General features: G+C 36.8%; 1 protein-coding gene and 1 long non-coding RNA gene across 3 annotated transcripts; both read right to left on the bottom strand.

Moving 5' to 3' along the window:
* Window positions 1-7,531: 7,531 nt before the first annotated feature.
* LOC112955957 lies at window positions 7,532-9,895 on the bottom strand. Its single transcript, XR_003250966.1, has 3 exons — window positions 9,858-9,895; window positions 8,130-8,281; window positions 7,532-7,639 (listed from the first exon to the last, which is right to left on the bottom strand). It is a non-coding gene; the product is annotated as an uncharacterized LOC112955957 (long non-coding RNA).
* Window positions 9,896-12,303: 2,408 nt separating this feature from the next.
* On the bottom strand, window positions 12,304-20,742 carry TMEM237 (transmembrane protein 237). 2 transcript variants are annotated; one of them, XM_026049514.1, is made up of 11 exons: window positions 20,684-20,742; window positions 20,082-20,138; window positions 18,654-18,767; window positions 18,146-18,260; window positions 17,233-17,393; window positions 16,541-16,664; window positions 15,641-15,832; window positions 14,821-14,894; window positions 14,239-14,332; window positions 13,297-13,418; window positions 12,304-12,440 (listed from the first exon to the last, which is right to left on the bottom strand). In XM_026049514.1, the coding sequence occupies exons 4-11, from the start codon at window positions 18,199-18,201 to the stop codon at window positions 12,373-12,375; spliced, it is 891 nt and encodes a 296-aa protein (XP_025905299.1). In that variant the 5' UTR covers window positions 18,202-18,260; window positions 18,654-18,767; window positions 20,082-20,138; window positions 20,684-20,742; the 3' UTR covers window positions 12,304-12,372. The 2 variants fall into 2 exon arrangements, with proteins under 2 accessions (XP_025905299.1, XP_025905291.1); XM_026049506.1 differs by having other exon boundaries at window positions 18,146-18,213.
* Between the last annotated feature and the right edge of the window lie 749 nt (window positions 20,743-21,491).

The following is a 21,491-nucleotide window of genomic DNA, read 5'->3' as shown; positions in this document are numbered from 1 at the left end:
CTTCAGAAATGTCCAACTCTAAATCACTCTGATGACAAGTCATTGTTTCAAACAAATTAGAATTTCATCTAAAACTACTAAAATGTCTAATAAAATATGCTTATTAAATACTTCTCACCTACTTGCATAATATTATATTCTGAAGCTCTCGCTATGGTAAAACAACAGCTTCTTGTTGCAATCTTTTTTTCATAGATTAACCATGGGCCAAAATGGTTACTATTACTAATGATTCATATATTCACCGGACAGTCGATTACACTGCAGTCTTTCTGTCAATTTTCTATGCAACATACACCTGATGCACTCCAGTACAAACCCTGTACATAACCTGTACAATTTTAAGGTTTCTTTCTTTTGGCTAGGGTAAATCTAAGATGTTCATTGAAGACTTTCTGTAATTTTATTGGACACTGAGTTACTGTAAATAGAAACACAGTTAGTTCAGCAATTCAGATATGGATTAAGCAATATCTCTGAGACTGCCTATCATTCACCTCCTGGCCAGACAACTGTTCATACAAGTTGACATCTCCTACTTTCCTACTTGCAAGAAATAAAAGCTGCAGAGCACCAGAATTTAGAATACATTTTCAACTTTACTATTAGTATTCCTTTTCTCCATAGTTCAAAGCATTCTAAATACAGACTAGTTACACATAACCAAAAAGTATGTATATATTTATTTTCAGGGGTAAAGGTTACAGTGAGCGGTATTTCAGACATATGCAATACTTGAATTCTCCAAACCTGAAACATCAGGAAAAGTTGGGATGTTTTCTTCTTGAGCCTGGTTTTCAACTAAGTGCTCAGAGTGATATGCCTAGAACAAGAACTAAATTAAGTTATTTTGGGGTATCTTAAGCTACCAAAGACATGATATTTACTGAACAACTTAAAAAAAATCTACTTTGTAATCTTTAGGAGGTATCACTATGAAAATGAAACATGTTGTAATAAATCTGTACAGTAATGTTCTATCATTTCTTCGGATAAATTAGAAAAGTTGCCGCTTGCTATTACTATACGCTCATTTTCAAACCAATTATGAGCCAAATACACGCCTGTCAGCAAAAGTAGATCAGGCAGTGGCACAAGGGGACAAAAGATTATTAATAAAATGAAAAATAAAATGAAAAATAAAATGAAAAATAAAATGAAAAATAAAATGAAAAATAAAATGAAAAATAAAATGAAAAATAAAATGAAAAATAAAAATATAAAAATAAAATGAAAAATAAAAATATAAAAATAAAATGAAAAATAAAAAATATAAAAATAAAATAAAATAAAATAAAATAAAATAAAATAAAATAAAATAAAATAAAATAAAATAAAATAAAATAAAATAAAATAAAATAAAATAAAATAAAATAAAGCCAAAGACAGGGCACTCTTACTAGTTGTAGCAATTAATTTTTAAATAAATAATTAAAAATATTTTTAAATTTTAAAAAAAATCAGAAACATCTTATGTTATGATTATATTAAGTACTACTAAAATGTACCAAAGGGATTGCTACATCCTTATACAGTTTGATTCCCACTAGTTTAAGATTTGTGAACTCAATTCTTGGTTAAATATTTTTATACCCACTTGGTCCTTAACAGTCAACACAGTTTGATTTCTGACTCGTTAACAAATGCTGAGATCTCAACTAGCTCTAACCAAGTGCCTTGATTTTCAAGGCAGATATATACACCCTCTGTAATACCACTATTTAAATAGATGAAACACTCTATTGATGATGAAATATCCAAATACGGATTGGTATGCTGCAGTGCGTTAAGCTTAAACTTGAAAAAAACCAGAAACTTAAAAATAAATCCTTGACTAAGAAGATAGGAAAATTCACAACAATATCAAGAATCCACACACTTCCTGCTGATTTCCAAATTGATCAAAGAGTCATTGGTGAGATGTTCAGAAATCAGAGAATCACAGAACAGTCAGGGCTGGAAGGGACCTCTTGAGATCATCTAGTCCAACCCCTCTGCTCCAAAAGTATATGATGCTGATACAACTGAATACAATACAGACAATTTCATAGATCAGACTGAATACCACATATTGATTCAACAAGAGTATAAAGACCAAGAGCAGTAAAACATATACAGAACATTTTTCAATGTGCTTTTTTAGTTACTGTATTTGGTCTGGCTATCCTTTGTGGTCCTGTCTTTAGCACAAGGCGATCTAAATATTCTCTCTTTTCCTGCCAGGTTTTCAGACCGTCATACTCATTCATCATTCTTTCCAGGCTGTAAAAAGAAAAAGTTCATATATTTATTATACAGCTTTGTGGGATTATCTGCTAGAGACAAAGTAAGTAAAAAGGTAAAGAGCCACAAACTCAAAGTGAAGCTTTCAGGCTTATCAGAACTAACACTGAACTACAGTGAGTATCGTGTGCTGAGAAGTACACTGTAAAGTCATTACAGAAATTGTTTGAAAAGTCCTTTCCAATGATTTGTGTCATGGGTGGGTTCTTTGGTGTCTTTGGTGTCTTATAAGATTCAAATACCAGTAGAAATTCTTCTTGTAACTTGTAAACTTCAGTTATGAAAACTGAACTGTTTTCATAAAACTTGTCGGAAATTAGTAACTTTGAATTCTCTAACACATTTTAACAAACAAAATGGGCCAATGACTTCAAAAGTATAGGAGAGACTGGACAAACAGGAATGAAAAACACACAGAACTTGTTGGATACATCAAGTGATCAACATCTCTTTTGAAAACCTGTAAATAGTAACAAAGTATAAAAATATAAATCTAAACTTAGTACTCGTGCATAACTGAAAATGCACTTTTCCATATATTTCGTTTTAGCCATAGTTGATGGCTCCTGCAAAGCAGCTGCGTACCTCCATTCGGCTGTTAAATAAATCCTGCATTGACCATCTATACCAGAACAACCATTCAGTTACACAGCCCTGTACTAGTGATACAGCAATAAGATCTCAGGATTCTTTTTATCGGAAAAAAGACATACACCTGCCCTGCAATATAAATTTAGCAAACAAAAATGTACAATACTGTTGCCATAGCTACAACTTTTCATAGATTTTTTTCTTTTAGAAGAATAAATTACTTTAATCCATGCCAACAAGAGATTTCTTTCAGACAATGCGAGGTAGAACAGCTGAATGATGCCGTCTCACCATAGTTTCAAAGTTGTTCCAAAACAATGGAAGACAGAAAACAGCCCTTTTCTATGCGACAACCTGGCCTATTTAAAATGCACTGGCTCATAACAAACTGCACCTTGCCAGGATTCAGTTTCTCTACCCCAAAATAAAAATCAAATTCCAAAGCTTAAATAAGGAGAAATTAGTTTCTTGCCTTGTTTGTGCTGATAATTCTTTGGTACCTTCTGGAAGGGTTTCCTCTGAAGAAAGATCCGAGACAGCAGGTATCTTCTTGTTATGAAGGGTAATTTTTGCATAAAGATATGGAGGCAGGAATGAAGTATATTTCTTTGGCTCTGCTGAGATGTCATTACTATCAAGGGGAGGGAAAAAAAAACAAAACACTCCACAGTAATTGGAAAAGAGTAAGACTGAAAGGTAATGGAGAGATGAAATGTACAAATACGATTGCCTTTACAGTGGTTCAAAATCACATGGTAATTACCTAGACTTAAGTATATAGCTTAACACATCAGGATATTTTTGCAAGAAGAAATGAGAACTGAATAGCATGAAATGATTGTTCTCTACATGAGAGGAAAATAAAACAAAGCCAGAATAACTACTCACAGAATCCTTCATGTACATCACAAAATTATTACAAAAATAAATCATAATATAACAAATAATACGCCAGAAAACCTACTTTTCTCAAACAGGTAACCTGTGTTTGTTTTTTCTCACAGTTAAGAAAAATAATTCTGCAGTTCGTTTGTTTTTAAGTCATGCAACAAATAACAGCCACCTACAAATAACTCTCTTAAACTGTTCCAATGGAGGGGTTTCAAGACCTTCTCAGGTTCACTGCAGATACGAGAACAGTGGCTTCTCCTTCATAGCCTTTTCTCCCATTTCTCAGTCCAAAAGAGTACTGCCACAAGAGGCATTAGATTTGGTGCTTAGTGCAGAATTTCAAGTAGCAAGGGTAAACAAAAACAATACATAACTAGCATTACCAGCAACCTTGTCCATGTTAAAATAGCTGCTAAACAGGCTTCATATGAAGCAAGTGGTATGACCCGCATCACATGCTACTGTTAATCAACTGAGCTGACTTTGCAGTGAAGCACATTCTTGCATCTTCTCCTGCAATTCTCCTCAGTTGATAAACATGGATATTCACCAAAACGCATTTCTAAATGCACAGTAGGAGTACATTTTCTGTATGGCTGGGCAGAGATTAGATTTAATCTGGAACCAGAAGGAACTTTACAGAAACTACAAAGCTGTCCATAAAGCCAATGAAGAGCTACATGCTTAGCAGGGCAAAATAAAGTTACTTTCAGTTTCACAGAAAAGGAAAAAAAGGGAGGAGGAATTACAGAAGGATAAAAAAGTAACAGAGAAATATGGAATGCAAATGGAAGAATAAGTATTCAAACACTGTCACACTCACAGCTATCACATTCCTACGGTGCTATGAGGAAAGAGATAATAAGATTTCTATATTGGAAATCTAGAGTCATTTACCATATTTAGACTTATTTGTCTGGGGAAAAAAAAAGAGATGACAGGACAACAGCAGCAACAACAGCAAGAACATGAATCCAAATGTGTGAAACACTGAAGAGTCACATCAAAGGAAGCTTGAAACATGCAAGAAAACAAAACAGTGGGACTTAGGCTGGAAAAAAAAAGTTTGCAAGTTGTGGGCAGGAATTTGTGGCTAATTCATATCGCACTTGAGAAAACCTAATTGTACAGTCTTGTCAACAAGGGGAGTTGCATCCATTTAAGTCTTTAAAAAAATCCCTTTTTTTCCCCCCCTCTTCACTGAAATGAGATAGAATTATTTAAGTTTTAGCTAACGTCTCACATAAAGGCAAACAAACAGTTCCCAAGTACCTGTAAGGATGTGCTCCGTCCTTTATCGGTGGAGGTCGAGGAAACATAGTACGGTCTGTGGGCCTTTGAAGCTTCGGATTACTCAGCTACAAAAGAAAAACACTGTTGCTCCAAGCCATTACAGCCTTTACTATAAGCTGTACAATCTTAATAGTGTAAATAAATAACTTCCGAGATAATCCATCTGAAAAAACAAGCAGTGGAATTTCAGGACCTATTGACCATTCTAAGAAAAAAATAATATATATATTGAGGAAGATCAAACTGCAGCACTATACAAATGGTGGAGGCTCTTCAGGATAACCTGAAGAGCACTTTATATGGCTTTCTTAATGTTCTTCTAGACTACCTTAACCTGCTATGGCTCTGAAATGGATTCATAAAAGAAAAACAAACAAAAAACTCTGAATTTTATTTTGCCACATTCTGTTTAGTAAAAAAGGAAGCAAGTGCCTGAGAAAGACAATCTTCAGGGATTGACTGACCCTGACCAGAACTGATCAGGGACCACAGGACAATGCTAATACAAGAAAAAATAGCACCAAAGGAAAAAAATCCACACAGAAAGACTGCCCCTGCATAAATTATAGAAGAAAGGCTCCAGAAGAGTAAGCACCATCTTGGCTTTTCTTCCAACAGAAGCAGCCGGAATATAATGTATAAATATTCTACAGGTAGATCTTGCTGAGGTTTATGCAGTTGTACCACCACCACCACCAGATATTTTCGGATTCAATAGCCCACTAACTGCCTCCTTTCCTAGTCTTCCCATTCACAAAACCAAACTGAAGAAAGAGAGAACAAGACCTGAGATGAGTTGCCATAACCAAGGCATCCATAGCAGAACATGAACTTTACTTCCAGTAAACAAAAGACCTAGGGGGAAAAAAAAAGTTCATTTTACTACTACAATCTATTAATCCTTATGACAAGCACACATACAAACATGTTCTATAGTAAACATCTGCAAGAATTGTAAAAACTATATAAAAATAGAAAAAGCACAAAAAATACACCTCCACATACTTAATCTTCTGAACAAAATTTCAATACTTCCACCCACCTTGTATTCTTGTGTAAGTTTATTATTCAAGATAGGAAACCTATTCTGAGGATAGAGTTCAGAAAACTAATCAAAACAGGCTTTCCTAACACCAGAATAATATGAACAAAAAACTAAACAAATCATCAAAATAATTAGTTTACACTCCATTTTCTATCTAAGCTTTTTGCAATATACATTTAGAGGACAGGTAATACAAATATACATATATAACTGTGGTTTACATGCCACACAGAGCTCTGCACTACCATTTTAAGGCATCTTCCTGTTTTAGTGAAAAACCCTTTCTTTTGCTCAGAGAAATTATAGTCAGAGTGCTTCTGTCAATATTTTTCCCTAAGGTGTTAAAGAAGGTAGCAAGTTTGCCTAGGAAACGTTATGAAATTTGGTGGCTAGATGTAGAGGACACACCAGTCCAGTGCATGCTCAGAGTTACCCTGTTACAGGTTACCCTGTTTGCACAAGAGTCCAGTTCAGAACACCATGGTTCTCAGTTGTTCTCTCCAAAAAAGGTGAGTGCTGCTGTGCACTGTCAAATCATCTTTGCCCTGAGCTGCCTCCAAAACAGTGTGCATTCAAATCCGTAAAGGTTCAGTCCCTTAATGGAAATACACTTCGCCTAAGAACTGAAAGCAAGTAAGGCCTTTCTCGTTAAACAACCAGCAACAAAACCTTGTCATCAACATCCAAGCAAGTTCCTCAAATGACAGATGTTAGATGGACAAGACTAAATACAGCCTGGGTTCCTGTATGTAAATATTATAGCCCCACTGTAACAGTACTGATAAATACCACAAGGTTCACAGAGAGTTCTCTTGTACTGTCCTTTGTTTTCTCTTAATTCTCTGCTTTAATATCTATCTTAACATTACCAGTACATTCAGAACAGTTAAATTTTGTAATTAAAATCATTCTGTAGAGACAAGGTACATTCTCATAAGCTATTCTCTGAATTATGCCAAAGTATGCTACCAGATCTCGGTTCTTCATGGGACATGTTGCAGTGCAGCAGCCTCTCTGCAAAGCAGAAGAAGAGAAAGGAGGAGATGCACAAGCATGCAGATATTTCATACAGGACATCAGCAAGTATATGAAAAAGCTCTAATTACAAAATGGAATCTAGAAATGTTACAAAGTTAAAATGCAGCACAATTCTTGCATGCAAAAGCATTTAGATAATAACGCCTTCTGGCAGGACTATGAATCCACACAGTTTTTCACATTAGATAATTTCATTAAAAATTACTATTTTGTTACAGAAATATTCAACTGTGGATTTTTATAATCATCCTGTTTGCTCTTTTTTCCATACCATAAATCAATATAGAAAAATGCATGCCTTATTCTAAATGTACCAACTTGTTTTCCTTTATGCTGCTTCCCATACAAACCCTAAGCAACTGTCCTTATCACTACCTTAATGATTTCATACAGGTGCACTGTTGCACGTGCCAGCAGCCTTGGCAAGTCTCTCTCCATTTTAACTTCTACTAACTCCAAAAGAATTAAATTCCGTTCATCCGATGCTCTTCTTGGAACCTGCAAGTTAAAACATAAGGGTACCTACATCTTACTGTAACATGGCAGCAAAAACTTACAATATTGCTACAGAAAACAATAAGCTCTTACAAGCTAAAATACATGCTATAGCTGCTACTGTTAGACATGACAGGAACGTACAAAGAACAATAGTGCTGAAAAATGAGCACATTTCAGCAAACTTGCCTTAGATCTCTAGGCACACATAAAGCATTCATTTGGTCAAAATAAACTTAGTTTTCAAAAAGAAGCACAATATTTGAAAGAACATCGAAAATAAATTAATTCCAAATAAAACAAAAATCAAGTTTATTATTTAAATTCAAGAACCTTGCTGTCCTGAAGTGACGATGTAAAGCAATTCTGCTTTACATTAAAATTACCTTGTTCTTCTCTGACAGGAAAACACCACAAAACATGCATCTCTGCTTGAGGAAGAACATTCTCTGAAAAGGACAACTATTCAAAAGAACAAAATCTATCACTATACCTCTATAGGGAAGTATTTCTCATTTACAAAATGAACCACCATGTCATTTCCTTGTCCATCTTCTGTCTGTGTCAACAGTTCTAGATCTGTGCACTTCATATACTCATTAATACTAATACGGACCATCACCCAAGTGTTTGGTCGGAAAGTGTCTGCAAGTTTCAAGTTTAGGAAACATTTACTGCATATATATTACATATATATTACATGTATTTATAATGAAATTGCAGGAGATTAAGCATTCTTATTGATAGTGTGTACAGTCAAAATAACTAAATTGTACTTCAGCATCCCATTTTCTGCACCATGTATAAATTGCATCCTCTCAAGCCATAAAACTAATTATCTGACCTCACTGGCCAATTTAAAAGTATGGTTTACAGGAAGATTCATCTGCCCTATAGGTGGCCTAGGCTACCTCTCCATTCCATGCAAGGCAATAGGCACCTCTAAGTAAAAGATATCTTGGCCAAAAGTAAGAGCCTCAAATGAGGCTGGAAATTTATAGCCTCATTCTCTCAGTGGTCACAGTCAAAACATGCATTCCTCTACACTTAATTTCTCAATCAAACTTTTCCCCTTAAAAAGGAACAGCATTATTGTATTTGTGAGAATGTGACTTCAAAACTTCACATAGTATGTTTCATTACTGCCGTCAAGCAAGCAGAATGCTGCCTTTAAGTACATGCCAATGTTTTCAAATATTTAGAAAAAAATTCATAGCTTTATTTTTTTTTTTAAGCAGATAGCATCAGAACTCATGGGAGAGTATTCTATTGCCACACTGAAAAAAAATAATGCCTAAGCAATGGGATTTGCTGCTGTAAAGTTTTAAAAAATTTAATGTTGGAAAAATTTAACATTTCCAAATAAATTCCAAAGGATTGCTGTATGTTGTTCTGATCTATTTTAAGGTAAAATATACACTAAAACAGGCAAAAATATTTACTTAAACAATTAAGTTTTAAAAACACTTCTAAAGTTCTTAGGTTTTCCTCTGTACTGTGATTAACAGCACATGCAACTTTGAAAATATTGAACTTATGACTTAATTTTCTTAGTCTCTATTCAAACAAAATACAATCTGCATAACTGAATCTTAATAATTATTAACATATATATCTATTTTTTTCCCATTAGCCTAAATTTGATAATTTAGCAAAGAAAGGCCTTCTTGATGGCTTTGCTTATCATTGGAGCAGGACAAGGATTCACCAAGTCATGTCTAATAAATCTGGGAGCCTTCTATGATGGGATGACTGGCTTGTTGGACAAGGAGAATTGGGAATGTCCTCTGCCCCAGACCGAGGAAAACTTTGACACCATCTCCTGTAACTGTCGCTGTCACCCTCATGGGCAAGCTCACGATGTGCAGGTTAGATGAGCGGTCAGTGAGGTGGATTGGGCCATTTGGAGTCTCCATCCTTGAAGATGTTCGAAACCACCTGGATGCGACTCTGCCATGTGCTCTAGGTGTCCCTGCTGGAGCAGGAGAGTTGGACTAAATGATCTCCAAAGGGAGCTTCCAACCTCAACCATCCTGTGATTCTGTGATGACATCACTCATTACAACTATTCATTAGTACAAATAAATATTTTCTCAGTTGCAGAAAATTGCAGAGTATGTTGTTCTATACTGTTCCCCAGCATATCCTGAGGATATCCCAGCATCAAGACAGGGAGGAGGAAAAAAAATAGAAAAAAACAGGTTATTTTCAAAAAGGATACACTTTGGTGTAAAATCTTTGCACTTCTTCACATGAACACCCAAGCAACCACTCTAGAAAAAATAAATCAAGTGATAAACCACTCTCAGCAGGACAATTGAATTTCCTTTGTTCAGAAAGTGTGATTTTACAAGACTAATTTACAGAATCATTTACAATAGCATATTTGCATTGTAGCAAGACGAAATCATTCTTTTCCTTCCTGAAAGAAGAAAAGAAATACCTATTTTAAAACGGCAGTATCTGTCAGGACATCTATGAGAGCAAAGTACTTTTCGATCTGATGTGTCAAGAGATGCTGTAAATTTTCTTCTGTTTTGTCTAATGTGAAATTTTCAGAATTCAAAAAGGCAGTCTCATTTTTAAATATAAATTATACCTTTATTGATGACAGCACTTCAATAATTAAAGACAATGAAAAGTTAAAAAATGGAAGCATAGAAGTCTATTTTAAGAGGAAGTGCACTCCAGGATGTAAAGGATGGTACATTCTACCTGCCTGGTATATGGAAAATAGGCATCCCATATCCAATAAACTGAATAATAAACTTTCTCAGCTTTAGCTAAAAACATATCCGCACTAAAAGGAAAACAAATAAGAATTTCATGCCTGTACTCAAGTACACTGAGACTTAAATGCTTATGGTTGCACTAAATAAATGAAATCTTGGAACTTCAAAGATGCTTTAAAATTTAGTTTTATAGACATTTTAATAAAACATCTCTACCTCTCCATTTCTTTGGCAGCTATAAACAATTCTTCATGTATCATCAGGTGACAAACAGTCACTTAAAAAATAGTCACTTAAAAAGTGTCTGCTATATTTATGAAACTTGGGGTCTGCATAAAGGCAGCTTGGGGAGTTGGACTGTGGCCAACCCACACACTCCAGCTGCCAGGTCTGTGCGGCAGCTACCACAGGATCCCCTCTGGAGAACAAGCACTGAGGTGCATGGTACACGTACCGGCTCTCCATAGGCCTCTAGCTTGTCATCCTGTTGCTCAGCTCGTTCATCACCTGGCTTCAGCAGCTACCAAGGGGAAGAGAAAATGTCTTGCAGTTTTCAGAAGATAGCCAGGGTACTACAATTTCCTGACTAACCCGGGGTTAGTATTTTTACATCCAACAGAGGAAAACACCCCTGGGACTCCCAAAACACCTAGCAGAGGGACTCCAGGTTTTTACAGCTAATACACATCAGCTGTACCCAGCCGCACCTTGGCAAGGTTCTTTTTTAGCCTGGAGCCCCGCGACTTTAAGTTGAGGGAGGTGAGGGAGGCCTCGGGGGAGCTGCAGGACCAGGCGCCCAGGAAGGAGCTGGTGCTGGGCACGGGCCGGGCGCCCGGCCGCTCCATCTCCCTCGGGCCCATCATGTCGGCGCGGCCGCTGCCGCCGAGCGGCCCTGAGCCGCCTCGCGCAACAGAGGGCGCCGAACGGCCGCGCTCGGGCAGCGGCGGGCGGCGCCGCCCCACCCCGCCCCGCCCAACGGCCGTGCGGCGGCGGTTGGTTTTCAAACCGCCGCGCTCGTGGCGGCGGTTTTGGTGCAAAGGCGCTGCCTGCGGGCACGGGGAAAGAAGAGGCACAAGCAAAAAGTGCCTTCCCCTAACCGACTGTGCAGAGCTTGTATATCACACACACTGTCACCCTCGGGGAGACAAAAAATAAAGACCACTTTAGTTTAAATATGCCCATCATTTGGAAACAGTACAAAGCACTGCAGTAATTTTTAAGAGGCGTTTGGAACAGTTTAAGCATTTTATACTTTTAAAAATGAGAAATTCGCACTATCTTCATGGAAATATTTCTCATTAACACAATACTGTATGAAGAATGTTGGTATGGAAATGCACAAAACCATTTAATTAAGGCTTCTCCAGATACTGTATGTTCTGTGACTAAACACCCATTTTGTAAACCTTGGCAAGTTCCTCACTTGCCCAGCAGATAAAGAAAGCTCACTCCTGAACTCAAGATGCTGCAATATGAAAACTTTCGTTTCTGGCATTCACACCAGCTTACTTTGAAATGTTTATTGCATGTTTTCTAACTTTGTATGTTACTATAACCTTTCTTAAATTGCTCTCTTCATAACATGTTATAGTCTCTAGAAATACTTAGTCAAGTCAGATAGCCCAGCTATATGAGCTGATACCAACATCAATAACAAAGTGCAGGTTGTTGAAGAAGATAGTGCTGTCTAAAAGGACTGAATGCCCCATCTTCTGCATCCACCTGTTTTCTTTGGCTATTGAGGCAGCAATGCTTACAAAAGCAGCTTGACTTTATGCACTAGAGATAATTTACTTTTTATAAAACAAAAAGCAGAAATATAAAAGTTTTCACTTATCACTGGAAATTAAAAAACAATATACATAAAACATCAAACCAAACCAAATATAAACAGTATAAAAATACATTTTTTTGTTTTATGAAAGGTATAATATATGGCTACAATAGAAAGAAAATGTTGAGCCATCAGTCACAGCTACGATATTCAAAGATGTTTGTTTCCAACTATGGCTGGACTCTGGGTAAGATATCCCCCTGAGGAAATTCCTCAATTTCAGCATGAAACATCAGTTCTGCAAGAGAGAGAAAGGAATTCTATTTTAAAAACTTCATCTGAAAACAATTTAACTATACCTGAAAAGTTCTCTGGCATTTCCCCAAGCCTCCTTCTCTTCTTCCCAAACAAAAACTCAGTAACAGCAGCAGCCACCGTCTCTAAAATTCTGTTGTTGCCTTCAAATCGTTAATAGAATTAGCAATGACACTGATAGCTGATCGTACTGAAGCTGCATTCAGCTTGACACTCAAATAAAATCAAAAAGAACTCTGAGCAACTACATTCTGCAAGTGTCAAATTCATGAAGGAACTTTTCCATTTACAGACACATTAATTTTTGTACATACCTGCCCTGTGAAGCACAGTGCTAAGTTAGCAGCACAGGGACCTGAGAAAGTCATGAATTATACTGTTCACAGCTAGTTGTCACCAATTAACATTCTGTTGCAAAAAATACCACCAAATTGTACTCAAAACACATTTAACATTTGTAAAAGGTGCATTAGCAACATAAGCAAACTTTCTAAAACATAACCAGAATAATAATTGCACGTGTTCAAAATGCTGTTAAAAAAAATCAAAAATTATTTTTCTTCTACAAAGATGACCCGTCCCACACAGTGTCTCATGTGAAAAATTGCTTCAGCCAGGATTTTCCTTTGTCTCGCTGTCCCTCCTCACCCCTTTTTGGTCTTTGGAAGATCAAACACAGATACCAGAATCCTAAAAACACTTGAAAAGTTACTAGAAGGGAAGACAAAGCTCATCAGTCCTTAACTATAGCACTTGTCAGGACTAGTCTTGCATACAAAACACAGCAGATAAAAGCCTGGACAAGAGTGAACAACATTTTCCCTCATACTGCTTCCTACCTTCGCTGTGGTCCAGCTCTGGCTGGTAGGACAGGAAGATCCAACTTGTCCCAACTAGAATAGATATTACTAAATTCACCACAATCCATGGCTGAAGAATTTCTTCCTCCGTACCTGCCGTCCTAGGCAAAGCACATCAAAGGATCAGTCAGGGTTCACAGTATATATGTGCTATAATAATCATTTCAACAGTGTCACAGCAGTGAACTTCTTAAGCCAGGTAGAAATAATATTATCAGCCATGTCTGCTGCAGTTTTGTTACTGAAGGTGTGACTTTTCAAATAAAATTAACAAATGTTTAGAAAAATCATTGAAGAGGACAACTGTCTAAATACACAAAACATCAATTCTTTATTTTACTTCTCCTGGTCTACTTAAAAGAAAAAAAAACCACACATGTGGGAGTTTAATCCCATTAGAAAGTACTGGATTTAAATGAGAGTTTCTAGCATGAAATGGCACTTTGCATTTACTGGCATTTGTATCTGCTAAGCCCTTACATCCTCTTTCTTAAAACAGACTACACCATCTCCTACAAAAACAGCACTGACTCCCAACAGAATGTTCTGCTATAGATACAAAAGGGATTTTTGTGTCCACTTCAGTAGAATCATATCTCCCTAGCAAAAGAAAGTCTCTCCTCTTAAAAAAGCTTAAGTTTCCTGCCAGGCTCAAGTTTTTCAGCATCATTCAGGCATGTTCTTGCTCAAGGTGCAGAGGTGGGACAGTATTACCGAGCCCGACTTGGAGAACGCTCATTTTACAGAGAAATGATCAAAACTTCAGGTTAAGCTCACACAAAAACAGGTTTACTAATAAAATCTTCTATTAGTAGTATATTGCATAACCTTTCAAATCCACAAGTTTGACAAAGATTCCCAAGTGATTTATGTTATAAAGTAAGCTATATTCTGATTTAATGATTTTTTTCAGTTTCCTACCAGATGCTGCCGTTTTCTGAAGGTGGCGTGTAGAGGTTAATTCTATCACATGTCATCTGCTGGCTCAAAGATAAGATAAGGGCAGCAAAGTACACTAGAAGAAATGGAATTATTAGTGTTAGTTATAAACTACAGAAACGCTGTTTCACTATGTCAATCATCATTACATTTTCTTTCCCCTCACTCCAAGGGAATACTGTCCAAGGGGATGCTTCCAAGGCTACTGTCGCCTTTAACCCATTCTCTCTTCTTAAGCATTCCATGACCCATAGAAATTCAATTTCTGCACTTTTGCATCTATTGCCTACATTGAGGGTGGCATCTCGCTACTTTTTTTGTTAGATCTTTGTTTTGCATTTGGAAGTGGGAAAAGAAATATACTATTAATAGCCCTACTTGTACTTTCAATCTCTAAAACTGACAAAACAATAACATAGCAAAACATTCAGAGCCCTTGAATACCATTTTCTACTACTCAGCAAGTCATTTAACTCAATAACCCATTTTTCAATGAAAACTTATCCTTGCATTTCTCCATTTACTTTCCTTCAAACCATATTCCAATCACTTCAGAATACTTACAGAAGGAAGCTATTGCTGCTGGGTCTAGGGTAAGAAAGCCCCTCAGTGCAACGGATGCTTTTGCCAGATCAGTCCTGATGACAAAAACAAGAATCACTGGCACAGTACACTAATACTGTTCTTTTACTTTTTGCCTTTTCTGCCTCTGTTACAGTGTCTCACCACACACAGCGACATCACATGCAGCAGCAATCTTCCTTAGGGCAAAGATTAGAAGGGCAGAAACAAATGAGGATGTTCCACAAGGTCAACAGTTTCCACAAGGCAGTTCCTTCTGGAACAGGGAGGCCTCAGAGAGTTCTGGTCCCCTCTCTGATCATCACGTTCACTTTGACGGCCACACAACAGCTCAGTTATGCGAATGCAACTAACCATGTACTTCCTGCTTCTGCACTTCTCTAAAATAATAAAGTGCAGAGCAAGTTGAGTCTTCTGTCATCTACTGAAATGAAAACCATGATTTCTTTTTCCATACAACAGACTCCTTGTCTGGTTCACTATGCTTACTACGGAAAGAGTTTCCTATGGAAATTGTCACTAAAAGAAACTTCTCTAAAATTGCTCTGGCAAGCCTTTCACGGCTCTTTACTCCCATTTTGCTCCTCTCTTTTGGACTCTTGTTGTTCATTCCCATCTTTCAGCCATAATGAACATACTGGAACTCTTTACCACAGTCCTGCTGCAAACCAGACTGGTTTGCATCGCATGATGGTTGCAACCATCATATTAAATCATTAACAGAAGACAGAAAAGTGCCAGAGGAGAAACAAACGTATCGCACATGACGTACACTTGCTTTTCAAACACAAACATATTTTACCTGTCGAAGGCTGAGATGGTACTGATAGACAACAACAAATAGAACAAACTCTGAGCTGGGTAGGCTAGTGTCTTGTACTGCTGGAGAAGGTTAGAAACTGTGGAAAGCTGTTTTCCTGCCAAAATGTAGATAACAATGATGTTCCATACAGCATACCCAGCAAGGAAGCCATGGGTAAAGAGTCCAATCACCCTGAGTGGATAAGAGAACATTAAGTGATTCATTATTACTGCTACCGGAATCAAATTATATCAGAGAAGCAAAACACCTTGCAAAGCCTCAAATACTGCCCTCCATACTAGGTTTTCACAGTCTTCAAATAGTGATAGAAACTAGATGCACTCTCCAGTTCTGCCTGTAGATCCCTGAAACCACACCTCTTTTCACTTATGCAAGGCTCTTAAATTTGTCCTTGAAAGGCAGGCCAGATTTTTCTTAAACATTTTCCAGGCCTGTCATTATCCTCCTTGATAAGAAAGAGAGGAACAAGCATGAACTTCTAGATGATAAACTGGGGGCAAGACAAGGACTCTGTCATCTTCCCACTTCGTGCCACAACACGGCCACGTCTGCAAAGATCACGTTTTGCTATTCTATCCAAATAGATAGAATAGCATTTTGCTTCTCCAATTTTGCTTCTCCCTCTTTTTCACCATCCCAAATTTTTCAGTGGGAACTATGTGAACTGAGGTATTTTCTTTCTGATCAAATTGCAGCTGGTGGATGCATCTCATTTTGCAATACATATTCTCCATAATTCTTTTATTAAGAATATACAAAAGAAACAAAGATATATCACAACGGTACATTGCAATAACACCTTTTCGGCGTTAACTTCAAGGAGAATCTCTCTGTCCTGACTTCTGCTTACTTGCATTAAAATGTAAATCCATCAAATACCTGAAACTTCGGTGCACTGACAGTGCGACATCTCTGGTGGTCCATGAAGCCTTCACATCCATAAGTACATTAATATTTTCAGTTGTTTTAATCAATTCTGCGCGGTCAGCTGCCTGGAAACGTCCTAAAAGGATAGAGGAGTTAATATTAGACAGTACTGTTACGTTCCATCATTATTTCTACAATAATAAACTTGTTAATGTTAAAAAATGTGTCAAAAATTTCATCAAAATAGTGTTGCTCTCCTTTCTGTTCTCTGTTAGCATACATTCAAATCAAGATGTCTTTGCCAGTGGGCTGCACTCTGCAAGCTCAAGCTGCAGATGCAAGATACTTAAGGTAGCTACTCTGTGTTTCCTGCCGCACAGCACATTTCCCCATTAAAGACTTTTTGCAATATAATTACGATACTGTTTTTTTTTTGCCTCATGGTACTGTGAGGATATTGGGGTCAAGTCAGCTCAGTTCCGTCTTATCAAACAATTATTTTAACACAAAATCAAAAAATGAAGATGTGTAAGTACAGCAATACTAATGGCCACTCTTATAGTGAACAATTACAATAAATATTTAATTGCAAATAATTTTGTGCTCATTTTTATTTTTCTTTAATTCTTCATAACAATGCAACATTCTTTAAGATAAAAGAAATATGAAGAATTTAAGTTCTATAAATCACAAGATTTACTTACGATTTTTTTCAACAAACACCTTGCTAACAGGCTGGCTAATCCCAGTAGGTGCAGCAAACACAGGCTGCTGATCAGGGCTCTTTCTGTGCTCATCTTCAATGATGTCCTCCTCCTCCACCTCCAGATCATTGGAACACTGCAATTCTGCTGGACGAGCTTTCCTACCATAACAGGGCAGAGAAAGAATATTGAAAGAATATTGCTAGAATTTAAAAGCTTATGCCTCCAATCAATATATAGCACATCTGATTTGGTTGATAAGAACAGATTGGCCTTACAGACATGTATGATACTACTTCAATTTAGAGCATTAAGGACTAAAATTCTCATGGAGCTAGTTAATCTAGACCAGAAAGCTGAACCTTGAATTTTTTTTTTTTTTTTTTTTTTTTCTCTCCTCTTTCCTTTTTACTTTCAGTTTGCCCCAAAACACTAAGGTGGCGAGAAATGTACAACAAGAGATGGCAAGAAACGTGTAACAAGAGATTAACAATTAGAAGAAAAAAATAAACAAACACACAAAAAACATAAAAACAAGGCCAAGAAAGCAGATGCTTTTGGTAGAAATTAGACTAAATGTTATAAAAGCTTAGTTCTTGGAATGGATGCAAAGATTAAGGATTGGGAATCACTTGAGTTTTTGAGAAAAGTAAGAAAAAAGGAAAACTAACGAAAGCAGTTATACATTCTAACTTCTCATGTGTGTGACAAACATTAATTTTATGCTAACACATTCTGAATTGTAATGTACCCATGTATGTGTTGAACAAGCAAAAAAAATCAGGTCCTGGTAATGGAAGAAACCACACATACTATTTACTGCAAAGGATGAGATAATGCAAAAATGCTTAACTTGGCACATTCACTATCACAGTTATCCTAAATTATAACCAGCTTTGGTAGCTTTTCTCACTTGTTTTTTTTTCTCTGCTTGCGGATCACTGCTTCTTCAGCTTCTGGGACATCCATGCCATTTCCATTCTGAAACAAGGACGCAACATTCTGCTGGGTAAAAGAGGTCTCAGAATCTGAAGATTTAAAATAAGCCACGTGAAAGTTTCAAAGCTTTTACAGAAAGCTATTTACGGATATACATAAGTAAGTATTATATAAACACAATGGCAAAACAGTGATGTCCTTCTGAGTTTTTGGATCTTAAAAAGCTATGTTTTACCACATACAAACTGTGCTGCCATTATTTGCATCAGTATCTGCACCATGTCTGAATGTCATGAATCAGAAACTTAAGTTTCTGACTCTGATCAGCTTTAAATTTTAAGCTACCATTCATTCAGAAATTACATTCACCTGTTATTCACACAAGCGCACACTGACTGAAATAGTCATAAACCAAAATACCAGTGTTTCTGGGTTACCAAGTTTTACTCAATATTCTTTTCTGCACTTTTTTTTTCACATACCAGGAGGTACTTTCTTCTTCTTGCGTTTCCTCTGAGGAGGGACATCAAGGGGTCCAGGAGTTAGGGGCTCACTGCTTTCAGACTGCCGACGAACAGCAGCTTGCACAATACCATCTGAAGCCCAGAAGAAAAACCCCAGTAAATTCAATTCAGAAGAGCTGAGAAACAACTACAATAAGATCTGCCCTGTGCATTTCTCTCTCTCACTTCTGCTGCTTCATAGGGGCTCATCCCTGACACATGTTAAAACAATAGACATTGGCTTTTTATTAGAGAGGAAAAGCGCTCATTATTACAAATCTAATCATGTTTAATGCTATGATCGAAATGCCTCATGGAAGGGCCATATGAATGGACGGATCAATCCTTCCTGTTGACAACTAACTGGAGAGAATTAGGTGTGCGCATCCTGGACGGGGAGAAAGAGCTGTACCTCAAGGAAAACTGGATCACAACCAGAGCTGTCAGAACATCAAGACTTGGAATTTTTATCTTCTTGGCCAGAAACTTATAAAGTTCAGTTACAGGAGCATCTACAGCTTACGCAGAAGAGCTTCACTTGCCCAGTAACAGCTGAGATGAAAAATACAGGCCAGAAATATAAAAGCTGAGAAGCAAATGTAATAAGCAATAAGGAACCCTTTTGTCACTCTTGCAACTTCTTGTAGGTATTGAAAATTCCCATTTGGGTCTGCAAGAGAGCACTAACACATGAAAGAACTGTGCCCCTATAATTTCTACATGCAAAGATTATCATGCAAGGCTCAAAGAAAATGAACAGTGCAGTTTGTTAAAAGTTACATACAGCTGGATGGATAAGCTAAGGCAAAACAGTGTAATGTTACAGGAAAATTTAAATGCTAAACACACAACAAAAAGCAGACAGAGGAAAAAGCACATTCAAAGAATATCTATCCTCTTTCAGGAGACAAATTAGTAGACTTCGGAGAAACTAATTTTCCATTAAAAGTTTACATGAAATTTTGTGTATTCTAGTAGCAGTATCATCAATTTTATCAGTATTTTACTTTAGTAACACAGAGAACACACCTATAATCTTGCTTAGAAGTATATACTTGCTTTATAGGGCAATTTTCTATAAAATACAAAGCTCTCCATTCAAGGATTTTTTTAAAAGCAAGAATAAAAGCGTTTTTGACAGTACAATATCAAGGTTTAGTGTATCACAGGACTAGGAACAGCTCTGTAGAGTAACAGCAAAGCGAAAAACAAGATGCTCGAGTTAGTGCAATTTTTCTTCCTCTTTAATGAAAGCACTTTAAATCCATTATAGTAAGCTAGCCAAGAACCCCACTATTTCAGAGGTAGAGTACAAAGCTGAAAACTGTGCCTCGGTCAGAAGCTTGGCTACAGTGCAGGTCTCACCCGTGATTCCAAACCCCATTTTCAGTCTTGGTAGGACCTTACCTAATGGAGTCTTTCCTTTGGGCTTCCTTTTTTTTGGACGACTAAGTGGAATTTCATCTGTAGAACATAAAATACAGTTATAGAGATTTCCCTATGCTGGATATCCATTTCCCCCTTTTAGTGACCCTTATATTGCCAGCCAAAAGCAAACATTTTTTTTCACAAGTGAATGCACCACTTCATACAAGCAGGAAGAGTAAAGAAAATGCCAGGAAAACAGTGGATAAACATATCTTTTTTTTTGAAAAAATATCTTTTTTTTAAAAAATATCTTTTTTTTGAGTGCAACAGAGGCTAAACACACACATACATGTACAATAAATGGAAAAAAATATTTAAAATAATGCTCTGAAGAATAAACTTGTCTAGAGCCTAGTAACAACAGTCCAGTTGCACTCATTTAGCACATAAATAGCATACAGTGAAGAGAGCAAATAAAAACCCTGGACAATTCTGACAGGGAGAGCCCAGACACCCATGCAGTTTAAATAGCTATCAGTAGGCACTGAGGAAGCACAGGAACCAAAATTTAGGAGAGGTTAAAGCAACATCAAAAGGAAATATTAACAATTACAATTCTTTTTAATGTGAAAATAACTCACCTTGGCTTCCACTTCACATTTCCACATTTAAGGAGGAGAGTGTAGAAGAGCAATGTAAAAGGAACAAAAAGAAAAAAAAATTACTTTTCAATCACAATTCACAATAGCGTTAAATTTACACCTGCCTTTTCCTTTATTGTTTCTGATTCTTTCCCTTACCTCCCACTCCTATTTCTCTTTATGAGCAATTCCATATAGCAAGGTCAAACAATCATCAAGACTCAACAGTTGGTTCGTGACTATGCACCACTTCTTGATCGCTTGACTGTGGAGCAGATTAAAACCTTTAATCACCTGGTTATTTAACTAGAATTTGCCTTACTGACTAGTATGTAACAGAGCAGCAGAAGCAGCTATGAAATATATGAATAGATGTGTTACTAAGAACAGAAACATGCTTTTTATGTGGCCAATGATTAACATCCAATTTGCTTTCAAGGACTTCTGATGGACCACACCACGAAACCTCTATTATTACCTTTCCTTCTGCACTATCCACTAGGATGCTGAAAACCATAAGCCCGTATTTCTCCTTATATCATGTTGCACTGCTGTGAACATACACTAACCGTATACAGCATACAATTGTACATATAAACCTACCCAGGAATGCCTAATCTTGTTTCAGAAATCTTTGTCCAGGAGGACTTTTGATTCAAATATACAAGAGAACATGAAGAAACAGGAAGAACAAGGAGATAAGCAGATTGAGAAGAGGGACATGAATAAAACTACCATAGATACTACTGTACAGCACAGCTGGGGCAACTGTCAGATTTTTTAATAGGATCGCCTCTCCAAGTAATAA

The sequence above is a fragment of the Nothoprocta perdicaria genome, unplaced genomic scaffold, assembly GCF_003342845.1.
Source record: "Nothoprocta perdicaria isolate Ctin4 unplaced genomic scaffold, notPer1 scaffold_11, whole genome shotgun sequence".
Lineage (NCBI taxonomy): Eukaryota > Metazoa > Chordata > Aves > Tinamiformes > Tinamidae > Nothoprocta > Nothoprocta perdicaria.
This window is presented reverse-complemented; position numbering and strand designations above follow the sequence as displayed.